Source organism: Miscanthus floridulus, chromosome 3 (assembly GCF_019320115.1).
Source record: "Miscanthus floridulus cultivar M001 chromosome 3, ASM1932011v1, whole genome shotgun sequence".
In the NCBI taxonomy this organism is placed as follows: Eukaryota; Viridiplantae; Streptophyta; class Magnoliopsida; order Poales; family Poaceae; genus Miscanthus; species Miscanthus floridulus.
The window spans coordinates 8,184,934-8,201,970 of record NC_089582.1 but is presented as its reverse complement, the minus strand read 5'-3'; the positions used below and the strand labels follow the sequence as shown (position 1 = coordinate 8,201,970).

General features: G+C 48.5%; 3 protein-coding genes across 8 annotated transcripts; 2 read left to right on the top strand and 1 right to left on the bottom strand.

Annotated features, from left to right (window-relative positions):
* Positions 1 to 5,811: 5,811 nt before the first annotated feature.
* On the top strand, positions 5,812 to 9,437 carry LOC136544894 (4-coumarate--CoA ligase-like 7). Of its 4 annotated transcripts, none has more exons than XM_066536952.1 (7): positions 5,812 to 6,944; positions 7,070 to 7,259; positions 7,783 to 7,928; positions 8,069 to 8,136; positions 8,233 to 8,335; positions 8,450 to 8,513; positions 9,250 to 9,437. In XM_066536952.1, the coding sequence occupies exons 1-7, from the start codon at positions 5,898 to 5,900 to the stop codon at positions 9,420 to 9,422; spliced, it is 1,791 nt and encodes a 596-aa protein (XP_066393049.1). In that variant the 5' UTR covers positions 5,812 to 5,897; the 3' UTR covers positions 9,423 to 9,437. The 4 variants fall into 4 exon arrangements, 3 of the variants coding, with proteins under 3 accessions (XP_066393049.1, XP_066393050.1, XP_066393051.1); XM_066536953.1 differs by having other exon boundaries at positions 9,237 to 9,406; XR_010780867.1 differs by lacking the exon at positions 9,250 to 9,437 and having other exon boundaries at positions 8,007 to 8,136; positions 8,450 to 8,588.
* Positions 9,438 to 10,558: 1,121 nt separating this feature from the next.
* LOC136541326 (4-coumarate--CoA ligase-like 5) lies at positions 10,559 to 17,037 on the top strand. Of its 3 annotated transcripts, XR_010780334.1 has the most exons (7): positions 10,559 to 11,627; positions 12,106 to 12,295; positions 12,861 to 13,006; positions 13,144 to 13,211; positions 13,358 to 13,467; positions 13,601 to 13,757; positions 13,804 to 17,037. XR_010780334.1 is itself a non-coding variant. In XM_066533164.1 (6 exons), the coding sequence occupies exons 1-6, from the start codon at positions 10,608 to 10,610 to the stop codon at positions 13,724 to 13,726; spliced, it is 1,653 nt and encodes a 550-aa protein (XP_066389261.1). In that variant the 5' UTR covers positions 10,559 to 10,607; the 3' UTR covers positions 13,727 to 17,037. The 3 variants fall into 3 exon arrangements, 2 of the variants coding, with proteins under 2 accessions (XP_066389261.1, XP_066389260.1); XM_066533164.1 differs by having other exon boundaries at positions 13,358 to 13,453; positions 13,594 to 17,037; XM_066533163.1 differs by having other exon boundaries at positions 13,601 to 17,037.
* On the bottom strand, positions 14,148 to 15,212 carry LOC136543088 (uncharacterized mitochondrial protein AtMg00810-like). Its single transcript, XM_066535645.1, has 2 exons — positions 14,906 to 15,212; positions 14,148 to 14,188 (listed from the first exon to the last, which is right to left on the bottom strand). The coding sequence occupies exons 1-2, from the start codon at positions 15,210 to 15,212 to the stop codon at positions 14,148 to 14,150; spliced, it is 348 nt and encodes a 115-aa protein (XP_066391742.1).

The following is a 17,037-nucleotide window of genomic DNA, read 5'->3' as shown; positions in this document are numbered from 1 at the left end:
GTCGAACTTAGCTTCGTCGAATCCTTTTCCGACTTACGAAAATTGACTAAGTTCTTATCGGTTTCGCGTCGAATTTGATTTCCAAGCTATCAAGTATGCTAGCTAGCGAATCCCATTCTCGACCGCAAGTATTTCACCACCACCTACGAAGTTTGTACTACCAACTTTATTAAAGTGCCGCATACACGTTCTATAGCATTTTCGTTTAATAAAAATTCATTTAGAACCCTAAGTGATATAACGCGACATGAAACATAACATTCGTTTCGCGTTTCCGATGAACGTTTTGAGCCAAAGAAATTGATTTACACTCTATAATTCATACACTATCATATAAACATGATGTACATGCAATGTTTTAGCAAAAATGGTACAGTGTAACACCGAGGGTGTTACACCTATGCACTAATGAGGTCCTTAATCTTGGATTATCAAATCTCAATCACCCCACTAGGCTCTTGCTGTCCCTTGCTCCCCAAAGGTGTTTCTCAGCTGAATAAATGGGCAAGAGACCTCAAATGGATGAGTGGGATATGTATTTATACCCTCCCATTCAAAACATAATGGTTGAGGTCCAACTCAACAAGTATTAGGCTGACTGGACGCACTAGTCAAGGTGACCGGACGCTCTGGTCAGTGTAACACGTCAGCATGTCAGAAAGAGCCATTTGCTCTGATCGGACTTAGATCTGTGTCTGGTCAGCACCCACCAGACACGTCCGGTCATCATAAAACCTCTCTAGAACCTTATTGATGTTGATCGGACGTTGGTAGCCAGAGTCCGGTCATTTCTCTGTTCAGCGTCCGATCGCACTCTGACTACTGCTACCGATCAAATGAACTGACCGGACTCGCTAAGCTACGTCTAGTCACAACCAAACCAGCGTTCGGTCAGTCATTTGACCCTCCATTCACTTCCACTTTGAAATCCTTTGTGAATGAAGTTAACTTCTATCGATCTTAGGGCTATTCTTGAGCTACCTAGTGCTAAGTTTGACAAGTGTGTATCACACCTAATCCATTAGACTCACCTAGGTCAAGCTACTAGTCCATACCCCCCTTAATAGTACGGCCAAAGGAAAAACAAAGTCCTAAACTACTCTAAGTGTCTCTCCAATGCCAAACGACACTTAGAACTAGTCCGTCCTTAACCTTATCGTCCATCCTTTGAAAACTACAATGATTTCCATCGATAGGGGCATGACAACCATGATTGCCCAATCAATTTCTATTACCATGATCTAACTCAAATTGCCTCTACGAAACACACATTAGTCATAGTAATCTCATATCATCATTAATCACCGAAACCCAACTAGGGGCCTAGATGCTTTCAAGCTTCAGTAGAAATTTTGTAATAATTTATAGGAGATTTTTGAGGAAAAATTGGAGAAAGATACATTTTTGTGGCTCTGGATCCTCTATAAAAAAATGGCTCCAACTCCTCTGGGCTCTTAGCAAGGAGACATTTTGTAGATGCCTATTTGAAAGGTCCTTGTTTGGTTTTGGTAATTGAGTGACAACCTAGGTGAACTAATTGTGTTTAATGTGAGTTACATAGGTGATTAGTCCACAGGTACATCATGTGTGAGCAACCTTTGCTAGGTCCTTGGTTGGTTTTGGTAATTGAGTGACAACCTAGGTGGACTAATTGTGTTTAATGTGAGATACACAAGTGATTAGTCCATAGGTACATCATGTGTGAGCAGCCTTTGCCATGGAGGTAAAATGGCTTGGAGATGTTGCAAAGCTCACACATATGATGAAGGAGCTCATTGTATATGAGACATGACATGGAGTCATATGATCAAGGTTGAGAAGATCAAGACAAGACTTGGCTCGATGGACCGGTTGCAAGTGTGAAGGGCAAGTTGAGTGATGAGTTGGCGTCAATAGACCAAAGCAACAGTGAAAAGCAAGTAAAGTCAAGATCGATAATGAACCAATACGGTCACGTGATGATATGAAGTGGATCATATCATTTGGTGATTGGTTGGTGCATTTGTTGCATCAATAATGGAGGAGATAGAATGGAATGAGCAAGGCAAAGGTATAACCTAGGGTATTTTATTTTACCGGTCATAGGCGTATAGAGAAGTTAATGACCAGGTTTAGGATAGATGGCTGAACTATCAAGAGGGGCAAACTTATTTGCATATCGATCATCTAGTGCCACTTGAGCGATCTAACTTTGCATACGTGTTAGGATCAAGTGGCGTGATGAATTGAGTGCTAATCCTTTGGAAAAATATTTGTGAAAAGCCAACACACGTGCACAAGGTGGTGATCACTTGGTGGTATTAGCACATTTGCAAAGGTGAAGAAGTTGGTGAAGAAAAAGAGACGAAATCAGGCTCATAGTGGTGCCCTAGGGGCACCGCCACCCCCTGTCCAGTGCACCGCCACCCCTATAGCGGTGCCCGGCTGGTCGAGGCCAAGAGTAGCATGTTGGGGGTTGGCACCGCCGTCCCTAGGGCGGTGCCCACCTAGACTTGGCAGAGCGCAGCTGGAGTCAGGGTGGTCACCGGACGTGACGGTGTACACTGCCATGGCATGGACGGTACACCGCTGGGTGTTGTCCGGTGCCACTGTCGTGTTTTTCCCAAGGCTAGCATTTTCGGTGTTGGGCTAAGGGGGTCACCGCCATAGGCACTGCCACCCTATGTCTGGTGCACCGCTCTATTAATCCAGAGAGGGAGGAAAACAGACACGAGCACCATCGGGGGCACCGCCACCCTTGGGCGGTGCACCGCCCTTGCCTGTCCGGTGCCAGGTCTGCAACGGCTAGTTGAAATAGTCATTGGAATTCGACCATTGGGGGCATGCCACCCCATGTCCGGTGACCACACCACCATGTCTGTTGCCCTCACAGAAAGTGTAGTTTTGCTCCAACGGCTCTATTTGGCTTGGAGGCTATAAATAGAGGTGGAGCTTGGGCATTTGGTTGGTTGAGCACCCTTGGGACTGAGTGTCCATGCTTGGGGAGTGCTTGGGAGCCCTCCAAGTCACTTGTGCTTGATAATGATCATCCGATCGAGTGAGTGAGCGATTCTAGTACGATTGCATCATGAGGTTGCATCAAGTGGCACTAGGTGATCGAGTTGTAAGTCGGTGGTGCTTGTTACTCTTGGAGGTTGCCACCTCCTAGACGGCTTGGTGGCTTGCGACTTCGTTGAAGCAAGCGAGAAGATTGTGCGGTGCTCTAGAGGAGGATTTGTGAGGGGGATTGTGCTCACCCACGGGGATCGCGAAGAGCAACTCTAGTAAAGCGTGTCATTGAGCTACCCTTAATTTCAGGGTAGATTCTTGCGGTACCCGATGTGCGGGCTTGGCGGGTGATGCCAATTAGCCGCTGAACCACCAAGTGAGCGGTCGACATAACGGGGACGTAGCTTGGTGACAACCAAGTGAACCTGGGGAGAAAATCACCGTGTCAACATTGTCTTCATCTTCTCGGTGGTTTGCATTCCGCGCAACACAAGCTTGTATTACTTTCATTTACATTGTGCTTTGTGTAGTTTCTCTTGTGACTAGTTTAGCTTTAGTAGTTTGCTAGTTACCTTCTTGCTTGTGTAGCATAGAAGTAGTTCTCTTGCGTGACTAATTTGGTTTTAGTAACCTTATTAGTCACATTGCTTAGTTTGTGTAGCTAAGTAATTTGCGCTCTCTAATTTGGCATTAGTTATCTTGTTGTTGAACATTGCTAGTGAGCTTAGGAGCTTTGTGCTTTCGCTTACTAGTTGTGTAGGAGCTCTTTCGTGCTTGAAGTACTAGTGGCATATGTTTGTGTGACCATGCTCCTAGAATTGGTTATGTGAGCTCTAGCCAGTCCGGCACCTTAGTTGCTTGTTTAGGATCTTTTCAAGTTGCTTGATAACCTAGATAGAGGGATGTAGTCTTGGCTAGACCGATAGTTTTAATTCCGCACTTGTTACGATTAGCCGACGCGATTGTTTATAGAAATGACTATTTACCTCTTCCCTCTAGTCCGCCATTTCAACCCTACACCGTTTAGCTGGACTTCTTGTATGGAGCCGCGAGAAGCTAGAGCCGAAGCCCTGCCAAATAGGACCTACCACGTGATATAGAGCATTGTATATGAAAGCAAAACTAGAAAACCACGTTAGTTTTAAGCCGATCCATCTTTCTAGTACAGGTTCTAGCTAGTGTAGTGGGTTCCGACGACGTTAATTTTAAGTTGATATTATATTACTATTTAATAAAGAGGGAATTCATGGCGCCTGAATAGTAAACAATTTGATTTGTTTTGTTTATTCGGCTGCCAAGGATCCTAGCATCATCTTCATGAACATGTAGATTTTAGAAAAGGAAAAACAGGAACGACAGTAACCAGCTGGAATACATGCGATGCTAGCAATTCTTATTGGAGCATGCAGGTGCCAGGTTTTGTTGAGCCCGGGGGCACCGGCCCAGGGTGGCTGGGCTTTGGCTCCGCCATTGGCTTCTAGATATGTTTTTTTCATGAGCTCTGAATACTTGTTTGGGTTCACTGTGTTCCAATCTAGCTACCTACTATGATTCTCTTGGAATTTTAGAAATTTATAGATTTTTTTTTCTGGTTTAAAAACTTTAGCATGCGATTATTTTTTAACTAAAATGTAACGGAACCATCTTGGAAATCACCTGTAACCGAAACAAGAAGGGGTAATTTAAATGGTTTTGAAAGTTGAATAGAGATAGCTTGCTCACATTTGGAATTCGATGAGAAAACCTAAATTATGGCTATAGTTTAGGGAGGAAAACATTTTTTTTCTACAAAAGTCTTTTATCCACATATGTTTGAAGTTCTACAAAAGGGTTTTGTCCTGTAGGTTACGCCTCTAGCTCTCTACGAGTAAGCACTAGTCTTGGATTAACAGCTTACCATTACTGCGATTTGCATTCAACAAGCCAGGCTTCTCTTAAAGATCTCCAAATATTTATGTAGGAAGAAAATTTCATGGTAGATCGATTCAGAATGTCAGAATTTTAGTGCCAAAACCAGAAACCTGAAAATGCAAGCGACACAACTAATATCCAACCATACTAATTAGCAATGCAACTGTGCCCTGCTATGGGTTTACATACACTACATAAACATCGGTCCTTCTGTCATGGAAGGAGCGTGACCTGAATTTGTTGCTGCAACTGTGCCCTGCAAGTGCAAGTTGCCTGCACAAAGTGGTAGAATGGAAGTTTGTTTCCATCTTGGTACTATAGGGCCTTGTTTAGATGTCATCCAAATTTCAAATTTTTTCACTCTCTTTCCATCACATCAATGTTTAGCTGCTTATATGGAGTATTAAATGTAGGTAAAAAAAATAACTAATTACACAGTTTAGTTGGAAATCACAAGATGAATCTTTTGAATCTAGTTGGTCCACGATTGAACAATCTTTATCAAATAAGACGAAAATGATACTATTCATCAAGTTCGCTTTTTTTTTTTGCAAAGTGAACGAGAATAGAAAACATGTCCAAGCGTCGAGTGACGCGGCACGCTAGCGACTCCTCTCCTACTATTCTATCTAGCAGCCTCACAGCCTTAGCCCTTGGGCGCGTTTAGTTGGCTGAAATTTAGATGTGTAAAGTTTCTATAGTGTTAGATTCTCTACTGTAGCATTTCGTTTGTATTTGGTAATAATTATCCAACCGTTGACTAATTTGGTTCAAAATATTCGTCTCGCAAAGTATAACTAAACTGTGTAATTAGTTTTTAATTTCATCTATTTTTAGTATTTTATGAATATACCATAAATTTGATGTGACGAAGAATTTTCTTTTTGTGTAGTGCCAAATTGGGAACTAAGCCTTAGCCTCAGCTCACCGCCTCTCAGCCGCAGCGGCCATCCGCCGCCCCGCCACTTGCGCGCACCAACCGCCCCGGCGAAGCGTCCATGCCGCGTCCGTCTGCGTCCGACGCCGACATCGACCCGCGCAGCGGCTACTGCGCGTCCGCGAAGACATTCCACAGCCTGCGCACGCCGGAGCCGCCGCTGCCTTCACCGGACCTCCCGCTCTCCTTCCCGGCCTACGCCCTATCCTTCCTCCCGTCCCCGCTCCCCGCGCCCACGGCCCCGTCCCGCCCGGCGCTCGTCGACGCGGGCACGGGCGAGTCCGTCCCGTTCCGGACGTTCCTCTCCAGGCTCCGCGCGCTCGCCGCCGCGCTACGCTCCCGCGTCGGCCTCGCCCCGGGCGACGTCGCGTTTGTGCTCGCGCCGGCTGGCGTCCACGTCCCCGTGCTCTACTACGCGCTCATGTCCGTCGGCGCCGTCGTCTCCCCCGCCAACCCGTCCCTCACCGCCGCCGAGGTCGCCCGCCTGCTCGCGCTCTCCAACCCGCGCGTCGCGTTCGCCGTCGCGGGCACCAGGGGCAAGCTCCCTCCGGGTCTCCGCACCGTGCTGCTCGACTCCCCGACGTTCCTCTCGTTCCTGCTGCACGACGAGTCCGAGGACGGCACGGGCGCGGAATTGGTGGTGGTCCGGCAGTCGGACCCGGCGGCGGTGCTGTACTCGTCGGGCACCACGGGGCGCGCCAAGGCGGTCGTGCTCACCCACCGGAACATCATCGCCTCCAACGTCACGCGGGCGCCCGCGGCGACGGAGACGCTCATGCTCGCCGTGCCGCTCTTCCACATCTACGGCTTCACCTTCTGCCTCAGGGCGGCGTCGCCGGCGCACACGCTGGTGCTGCACACGGCCAGGGCCAGGTTCGACGCCGCGGCGGTGCTAGCTGCGATGGGGAGGTTCGGCGTGACGCGCCTCGCGCTTGCGCCGCCGGCGCTGCTGGCCATCGTGCGCGCCGCCGAGGAGGACGCGGCCGCGGCAGCGGCCGCGCCCACCCGCGTGGCCACGCTGAAGACGGTCAACTGCGGCGGCGCGCCCGTCGCGGCTGACCTCATTGCGCGCTTCTCGCGCATGTTCCCCGGCGTAAGCGTTACCCAGGTTGTTTTCGCTCCTGCAAGTTGATGCCTTTCGATTCTTAGTTCAGAGATTATCGTTACTGGTTGATACAAATCACTTGCAATTATCTGTAAATTATACGAATTGTTATTTCCAATTGGCAAAAGGGGTATGGTCTAACGGAGACTACAGCCGGTTTCTGCCGTGCTGTTGGGGAGGAAGAAAGCGCGCGAATTGGATCCGTGGGCCGTCTTTCATGGGGCGTTCAAGTGAAGATTGTTCATCCAGAAGCAGGGGCTGCCATGCCTCCTGATGTGCCAGGGGAGCTTTGGGTCCGAGGCCCTTTTGTAATGAAAGGTAAGGTCCATATCAGCATGCAATTAGTTTAGTAGCAAAACACTATGCTATAATCCACTTTGCTCATATAAAATAAAGACGTTGCTTTTAAGAGGACCTTGTCCTGATAGCTATAGTTTCAGTGGCTTCACGGGGTATTGTATATTCAGATTCAGATAACTTCGGTATGACCACACTAGTAATGTCCTATAAGAGAGTTTTATAAGTTGGACAAGAGTTTCAGCATTTAGAGTGTCTATTTGTTTCTTCAGCCACCAAAGAAAAGATGTCACCAACCTTGCACTTGTTTACAGAAAATGTAAATAAACTTCACAAAAAGAAAAAAAAAAGAATTTTGTTGGCATTCCGATGCGGTACCTCCATGTGGATGTTGTCAGTTAATTTAAGCTATATGATTCGGTATCAGTGTTCTAATTTTGCTAGTGCACAACGTGATGCCTGTTGCTACTCGATTATTTTCGCCATCGCCCTCACATTAAACTGAAACCTCAGTGACCCTCTGTCCCTTTGGGCACTAGCGTAGGTTACCTTGGCGAGGAGGATTCTACATCTGAGATCTTGGACAGTGAAGGATGGTTGAGGACAGGAGATCTCTGTTATATTGACAAGGACGGATTTGTTTACATCGTTGACCGGCTGAAAGAGTTAATTAAGTACAAAGGCTACCAGGTATCTGCTACTGTTAGAATATTTCTAATCAGCATTATCATGACCCAGCACTCCATCAGAGCATCTGATCTGTTACAGACTTGCAGTGTCAGCTTGCCTGCTCCCCTGAATCCTGATGGTATAGTATATGTTTCATCCAGGTGCCTCCTGCAGAACTCGAAAGCCTGCTTCAGACACACCCAGATATTGTTGAAGCTGCAGTTGTCGCGTAAGTACAAATACACCCAGAAAACATGAGAAATCAATCCTTCAAAAAAAAAAAGATACTAATGGAGTATTACAACAACTATTCCTCATAATACAGATACCCTGATGACGAGGCTGGAGAGTTGCCGGTAGCGTTCGTCGTGGGACGCCCAGGAAGTCACTTGCACGAATCACATATCAAAGAATTCGTCGCCAGTCAGGTTTGCCGCTGGCTCAACCCAACAATTTTGCAGCCACAGATGTTTCTTTTCTAAGAGACAAGAGGGAGCTTTGTTGAGTTGCTTCAACTATAACCGTTATAATTTGTCATGCAGGTTGTGCACTACAAGAGAATCCACCATGTTTTTCTTGTGGATTCCATACCACAAAATGCGGCAGGTAAGATTCTACGCAAGGACTTGGCCAAGCTAGCATTGCGGCGTATTAGCTCCAAGCTATAGTATGTAGTTGCATTGTATGTGATGTCTTTTTTTGTTGGATAAGTAGGTAGATCAGTTGCAACGTGATGTCAGGGTGTCACGCCCTCGCCATGACTGTATAAAAGTTCTAGCAGATATCACGTTTGTAATCAGTTTAAGACATTGAGAGTAATTGAGTAAGTGTGAATTTTAAATTATATGCATAGATTGAGATTATATCAGATACTACGTACTCTGATGAATTTGTACCCTGGAGTATTATTATTCGTAGCCACTCCAAACGTGTCTCCAATAACCAATATGATCATAATTTTATTTTAGTAGTGGAACTGCAAACATCAAAAATTAAATTCAAATATTTGGCACATCCACCAATTTTCGTTCAGTTTCGAAAGGATAGCGGCAAAACAACACTGATAACAAATTTAGGAAAGAAAGGGAGAGATGATATGGAGATGAATGCATAACAGTCTAATAGGAATTGCAGAGTGTAAGTTCTTCATTCAGTTCAGGATGGGTACTTTTCCCACCAGCGTCTTGAACTCCTCTGAAATGCTAAAAGATAATTTTAATTAGCAAGCGCATAGTAGGCAACTAAACAGTGGAACTCTAAACAGCAAAAAGTTAAATTCAAATATCTGCCATATTAGTCCATTGATCAGATTGGAACCAAATTTGACAGATCTCTTGATTAGAGAAAATCTACCAGTACATCAAGAACTTCAAGAAAATAGAAACAAGTGGCATTCTCTGCAGCAGGCCAGCAGTAAATCAAGAACCCCAAGAACAGAAAATAGAAGCAACCAGCATTCTTTGCAGAATAGATGTCGATCGTAAGCTTTTCATTCCACTGCACCCAAAAGCATAGTTTCTAGAAAAGCTGGATTTTCCAACCGTGAGCAGAAGCCTGCGAACTGATTGGCCATCATAGATTGGCAATCGGACGCAACATTTATTATTATTATTATTTTTTGCTACCGTGGCCGGTGGCCAGTTGCCTTTCGAGCCGTGCAGGTCTCTTGACTTGATTCAGCAGCCTCAGCGTCCAGCCGCCACCCTGCCCACCTCGCCGTCCAGTGGCGTAGCCACAGGTATGCCGGGTACCCTGTAAAACTAGACAGCAGTAGTATATATACTATTATATTATATATATGCTGTATTTGTTAAAAAGAAAAAAAACATACGTGGACACCATCACATGATGACGGGGCCCCCATATGATGCACTGACGCGGCCCATGTGGCAAGGGAACTCTAATTCTTCAAAGTCCAAACGTCCGGTATGTGCGCTCCGTATATGACCCTTCGAATTTCCTGATTAGACGAGGAGCCACGGAGGAACACGTGCGTCGCCTGATAGGTGAGTCTGTGACGCTCTGTCCGGCTGCGGCCCCTGGTGCCATGCCGTCCTCCGCCATGCTCTGAATGCTGGATTGGAGGATCGCCGTCTAATTCCTACGTCCTGTCTACAGAATATACGGTTGCGCCAGTCAGGACTTATCGTCTTATTCACTATTTTGGTTAGGTAAATTTTAATCTTTGCTCTTCGTGTTTTTTAGAAAATTATTTTCTACATTCATAGCTATTTGGTAACATTCATAGTCAGTTGAACCTTCTAATCCTCCACCTGATCAGGTTGAACTAGTGGTGGAAGACCGGTGGTTGATCTGGTTGATGAAGAAGATATAGTAAGATATTCATATTCCTTGAAAAGCGTCGAATAAAATAGTATAAAAAATTAACATTGTAAGTCTCTGGTACTCTTTTATGCCTATATTTAAACTATCGGTATGGCTTTTGAACTATTTATATTGTATTTAGTAGATGGTTTCAACTTAATCCTTGAATTTAAGCCTTATCATGTTACTTAGTGCATGTATACCAAATCATATTGTAAAATTTATAATTGTTACTGAATTGCTAAAATTAATTTATCAAATTATATATGATTTTTTTTTTTGGCGGCGTACCTAAAGTTAAAATGCTAGATTCTCCACTGTCGCCGTCGTACTCGTACACGCGCGCACCAACCGCCCCGGCGAAGCACAGCACCCATGCCGCCGTCTCCGTCCGACCCCGACATCGACCCGCGCAGCGGCTACTGCGCGGCCACGAGGACGTTCCACAGCCTGCGTTCGCTGGCGCCGCTACCTCCGCCGGACCTCCCGCTCTCCTTCCCGGCCTTCGCGCTGTCCTTCCTCCCCGACCCGCTGCTCCCGTCTCCCCGCCCGGCGCTCGTCGACGCCGGCACCGGCGCGGCCGTCCCGTTCCCGGCGTTCCTGTCCAGGACCCGCGCGCTCGCTGCCGCGCTCCGCGCCCGTGTCCGCCTCGCCCCGGGCGACGTCGCCTTCGTGCTCGCGCCCGCGGGCGTCCACGTCCCCGTGCTCTACTACGCGCTCATGGCCGTCGGCGCCGACGTGTCCCCCGCCAACCCGGCGCTCACCGCTGCCGAGGTCTCCCGCCTGCTCGCGCTCTCCAACCCCCGCGTCGCCTTCGCCGTCGCGGGCACCAGGGGCAAGCTCCCTCCCGGCCTACGCACTGTGCTCCTCGACTCCCCGACGTTCCTCTCGTTCCTGCACGACGAGCCCGAGGACGACGTGGCGGCGGCGGCGGCGGTGGTCCGGCAGTCGGACCCGGCTGCGGTGCTGTACTCGTCCGGCACCACCGGGCGCGCCAAGGCGGTCGTGATCACCCACCGCAACCTCATGCCCTGCACCGCCACACAGGCGCCGCCGCCGGGGCCGGAGGTGTTTATGGTCGCCGTGCCCCTCTTCCATATCTATGGCTTCATCCTCTGCCTCAAGGGGGTGTCGGCGGCGCACACGCTGGTGCTTCACACGGCCAGGAGGAGGTTCGACGCCACGGCGGTCCTACCTGATATACCAAGGTTTGGAGTAACGCGCCTCGCGCTGGCGCCGCCGGCGCTGCTGGCCATTGTGCGGGCCGCCGAGGAGGACGCGGCGGCCATTGCCCGCGTGGCCACGCTGAAGGCGGTGACCTGCGGCGGCGCGCCCGTCGCGGCTGACCTCATTGCGCGCTTCTCGCGCAAGTTCCCCGGCGTAAGCCTTGTGCAGGTTCGTTTCACTGCTGCAAGTTCATGTCTTTCATGAACTACTAGTTCATACAAATCACTTGCAATTGCAATTGCGTGTTCATCGTAGAGTGCAATCTGATGCGCAATTGGTCAGTTAGAATTATACTAATTGTAAATTCAGATAGAGTGCTGCAATCTGATGCTCAGTTGCAGTTGCGTAAGCCTTGTGCAGGTTGGTTTGACTGCTGCAAGTTCATGTCTTTCGATTCTTAGTTCAGAGATTATCGAAACAACTAGTTCATACAAATCACTTGAAATTGCAATTATGTGTTCATCGTACAATGCAATCTGATGCGCAATTGGTCAGTTAGAATTATACTAATTGTTACTTGTTTCCAATTGCAGTTGTATACTTGTGCTCATCATAGCATAGAGTGCAATCTAATGCTCAATTGATCAGTTAGAATTGTCTGTGAATTATTACACTATTTTTTATACACATTTCCAATTGGCAAAAGGGGTATGGTCTTACGGAGACTACATCCAGTTTCTGCTGCCCTGTTGGAGAGGAAGAAGGTGCGGGAAGTGGATCCGTGGGCCGTCTTTCATCGGGCGCCCAAGCGAGGATTGTTCATCCAGAAACAGGGGTTGCCCTGCCTCCTGGTGTGGCAGGGGAGCTTTGGGTCCGAGGCCCTTTTGTAATGAAAGGTAGGTCCATATAACCATGCAATTAGTCCAGTAGTAAAACAATATGCTACTAGTATCCACTTTGCTCGTATGAAATGATGACGTTGCTTTTATGAGGACCTTTTCCTGCTGATAGCTATAGTTTGAGTGAATCCACAGGGGTATTGTATATTCAGATTCAGATGTGCACGCACCTGTGTCGTTTTCATGGAATTTTGGTATGGCCAGACCAGCAATGTCCTGCAATAGTTTTATAAGTTGACAAGAGTTTCAGCTTTTAGAGTGTCTATATTTGCTTCTTCAGCCACCAAAGAAAATATGCTACCAACCTTGCATCTGTTTACAGAATATGTAAACTTCACAAAAAGGAAAAAAAAGGAATTATGTTGGCATTCCTGTGTGGTCCCTATCCCTTCATGTGGAGAATATGTTCTCGGTTAATTTGAGGAGCTATCTGATTCAGTATAAGTGTTCCAACTTTGCTAGTGCATAATGTGATGCCTGTTCTTGCTCAATTATTTCGTCATCACCTTTACATTAAACTGAAACTTCTGTGACACTTTGTCGTATTTGGGCACTAGCGTAGGTTACCTTGGCGAGAAGGATTCTACATCTGAGATCTTGGACAGTGAAGGTTGGTTGAGGACAGGAGATGTTTGTTATATTGACCAAGACGGGTTCATTTACACTGTGGACAGGCTGAAAGAATTAATTAAGTACAAAGGCTACCAGGTATCTATCTGCTAGTGTTTTGAATTTTCTAATTAGCAATAATAATCCCATGACCTAGCAGAGCATCTGTTACAGACTTTCAGTGTCAGCTTGCCTTCTCTCCTGAATCCTGATGGCATAGTATATGTTTCATTCAGGTGCCTCCTGCAGAACTCGAAAACCTGCTTCAGACACACCCAGATATCGATGAAGCCGCAGTTGCCCCGTAAGTATATACATACATACATACATACATACACCCAGAAAACATGAGAAATCAGCTCTGGAACTAGTAACTAATGGAATATTTCATTCAAAAGAAAAAGATACTAATGGAACATTCATGCTAACTAACTATTCTTCATAACACAGATACCCCGATGATGAGGCTGGAGAGTTGCCGGTTGTGTTCATCGTCAGACGCCCAGGAAGTCACTTGCACGAATCACACATCACAGAGTTTGTTGCCATTTGCCAAACAGGTTTGGCTGCTGACTCAACACAACAATTTTGCTGCCATTGATGTTATCTTTTCGAAGAAAGAAGAGGGAGCTTTGTTGAGTTGCTTCAACTATAAGCTTGGGCCTAAAACCGTTATCACTCGTCATCATGCAGGTTGTGCACTACAAGCGGATCCACCATGTCTTTCTTGTGGATTCCATACCGAAAAATGCGACATGTAAGATTCTACGGAAGGACCTGGCCAAGCTAGCATTGTGGCGTATCAGCTCCAAGCTATAGTATGTGTTAGCCCATAGGATCACCGGCTCAGGTCTCCAAGCTATAGTATGTGTTAGCCCATAGGATCACCGGCTCAGGTGAGTCGACCACTCACCAGTCTTACCGACCACGGCCGAGCACGATAGACGTTGTCCGATCACACTCTATGGTCAGAGGTAGAAGAAGAGAGGGAGAACAGAGCATACACACACAGCCAGAGACACCAGCATTGGCCGGAGCCTTGTATGGGAGATGACAAATCTGAACTCTCTTTATTAAGTTGCAGTGACAAACTATTTATACAACTCTATCCATCTAGTCCTAGTACAGCTGTCATGCTGGTACAGTGACTAGATAATACAACAGGACTGACTTCTACGCCTGTCCCTGTTGTGGCTACAGTGAGGCAGGTGAGCCGTTCGGCGCCTGTCTTCCACAGCGGCTACAATACCACAGTAGAGAGCCTTTTCGGCGCCGTCTTCCCTTGATGTGTGTTCACACAAGGAAGCAGTAGATTATCTAACAATTCTTCCTCTAATCCTACTGATATCCCTTGTATCCCCTCCATGTCGATCATCTCCTTCAGCTCCGTGAGTCGAAGACGTCCGAGCGGCTTGGTGAGGACATCCGCAAGTTGCCGACCAGTTTCGACGAACTCGATGACGATCTACCCTTCATCGACACAGTCCCTGAGGAAGTGGAACTTCACGTCGATGTGCTTGCTCTGGTCGTGGAGAACTAGATTCTTCGCGAGGGCGATGGCGGGCTGGTTGTCCACCATCAGTGCTGGTGGGTGAGCTTCCGCACCGGTCAGCTCGCCCAGCAGCCGGCGTAGCCACACAACTTGGCACGCCGCTGTGGCTGCCGCTACGTACTCTGTCTCGCATGTAGACAACGCCACCACCTTCTGTTTCAGCGACAGCCATGAAATTGGAGCCGGCCTAAGGAAGACGAGCACGTCAGAGGTGCTCCGTCGTTCGTCGATGTCCCCCGCCATGTCTGCATCGCTGAACACAGTGAGCTGCAGCCTACTCCCACCGGTCTTGGGGAAGATGATCCCCTGATCCACCGTCCCCTTGACTTAGCGCAGTAGCCGCTTCACCGTAGCCCAGTGATCCTCTATGGGATCCTCCATGAAGCGACTGACGTAGCCCACGACGAACGTAATGTTCGGCCTCGTGTGGACTAGGTAGTGCAGACCGCCGATGATGCTCAGGTAGAGTGTTGCATCCACCTTCACCGTGGTGCTGACCTTCGTCAGCTTCAACTGCTCCTTCGTCGAAGTCACGTATGGCTTGCACTCAGCCATGCCGCTCCGCTCCAACAGCTTTGAGGCATACGCGCTCTGACCGAGCGTGAGTTCCTCCTTCCCCTGTCTCACCTCGATGCCAAGGTAGTAGGAGAGTGCGCTGAGATCGCTCATTCGAAAACGAGCAGCCATCTTGCGCTTGAAGCTATCGATGTCCTCCGCACGCGCGCCGATGACGATCAAGTCGTCCACATACATGCCGACGATGGGCTCCTCCTTCCCCTGTCGCCGTGTATAGAGCGCGTGCTCGGTTGCGCACCTTGTGAACCCAAGCTCGTCCAACGTGGCGTCAAGCTTGGCGTTCCACGCTCGTGGGGCCTGCCACAGCCCGTAGAGCGCCTAGTGCAGTCGGAGCACCCTGTGCTCTGCTCCCTTGATGGTGAAACCTGGAGGTTGCCTGACGAAGACCGTCTCCACCAGCTCACCGTTGAGGAAGGCCGATTTAACGTCCAGGTGATGGACGCGCTAGTCCTTTGCTGTTGCCAAAGCTAGTAGCAAACGGGCAGACTCCATGCGCGCTATCAGCGCAAAGACTTCCTTGAAATCGATGCCCTCGCGCTGAACAAAGCCTCGGGCGACGAGGCGCACCTTGTGTTTGACAATGGCACCGAGCTTGTCCCACTTGACCTTGTACATCCACTTCAGGCTGATCGGACGGTATCCTGGAGGTGGATCGACGAGTTCCCAAGTCTCGTTTTCCTCAATCGCCTTCATCTCCTCCAGCATCGCCCGTCACCAGTTACCATCGCGCTCGGGCAGCGTGAACGTGGGTGGTTCCTCTGCACTGATGAGCAACAGCTCTTAGTCATTGAGCAGCCGACCAGCCAGGCCTAAGGGCCCTGTGCCACCGACGATGTCATCCAGCCTGCGGAACCGCACCTCTTCACCTTCGTTGAAGGCATCCACGAACTCAGTGATGTCACTTGAAGGTGAGGCGAACTCGATCGGCATCGATTGAGTTCCCTGTTCCGTCGGAGTGCTCAGCATAGCACCTGGAGTGCTCGGCACCCCAGATGTAGTGCTCGACACTACTTCTGGACAGCTCGTCATAACTCCTGTAGTGCTCGGCACCACTGTAGGAGTGCTGAGCCTCAGTCTTGGAGTGGTCGGCACCACTGCAAGACCTCTTGGCTCTGCTACGGGAGTGCTCGGCACCTGTCCTGAAGTGGTCGCCACCACAGCAGAACCTTCCGACACCACTCCTAGCGTGCTCGGTATCCCTCCAAGAGTGCTCGGCACTCCTCCTAGAGTGAGGAGTGCTCGGCATCCCTCCCGAAGTGCTCGGCACTACCCTAGAAGTGCTCGGCTCTGTTGCTAGAGTACTCGGCACTGCTCCCAGAGTGCTTGGCACCTCTTCCCCAGCGTCTCCACCACCGTGGATGACCAGGTAGAAGAAGAGAGGGAGAACAGAGCATACACATAGCCAGAGACACCAGCGTTGGCCAGAGCCATGTATGGAAGATGATAAATCTGAACTCTCTTTACTGAGGCCTCGTTCGGCTTGCTGAAACTTGGCTGAATTGACTGAAAAACACTGTTCTGGCTGAATTGTTGAGAGAAAAATTCTGTTCCGGCTGAAAAAACAAGCTGAATAGTGCGGATTATAAGGTAAGTCGAACGGGGCCTGAGTTGCAGTGGCAACCTATTTATACAACTCTATCCATCTAGTCCTAGTACAACTGCTATGCTGCTACAGTAACTAGATAACACAACAGGATTGACTTCTGCGCCTGTCCCTGCTGTGGCTACAGTGAGGCAGGTGAGTCATTCAGCGTCTGCCTTCTATAGCGGCTACAGTACCACAGCAGGGAGCCTTTTCGGCGCCGTCTTCCCTTGCTGCGTGTTCACACAAGGAAACAGTAGATTATCTAACAGTATGCACGAAGCGTTTGGTTCACAATTTGTAAAGTAAATGCATTACACAGAGACAACAGATACCCTTTACTGGTGTTTGTTTAATCTGCCCGGATTCCATTGCGATGTAATTGCATACTGACCTATTCAATCCCGCCCCTTCCCAGCT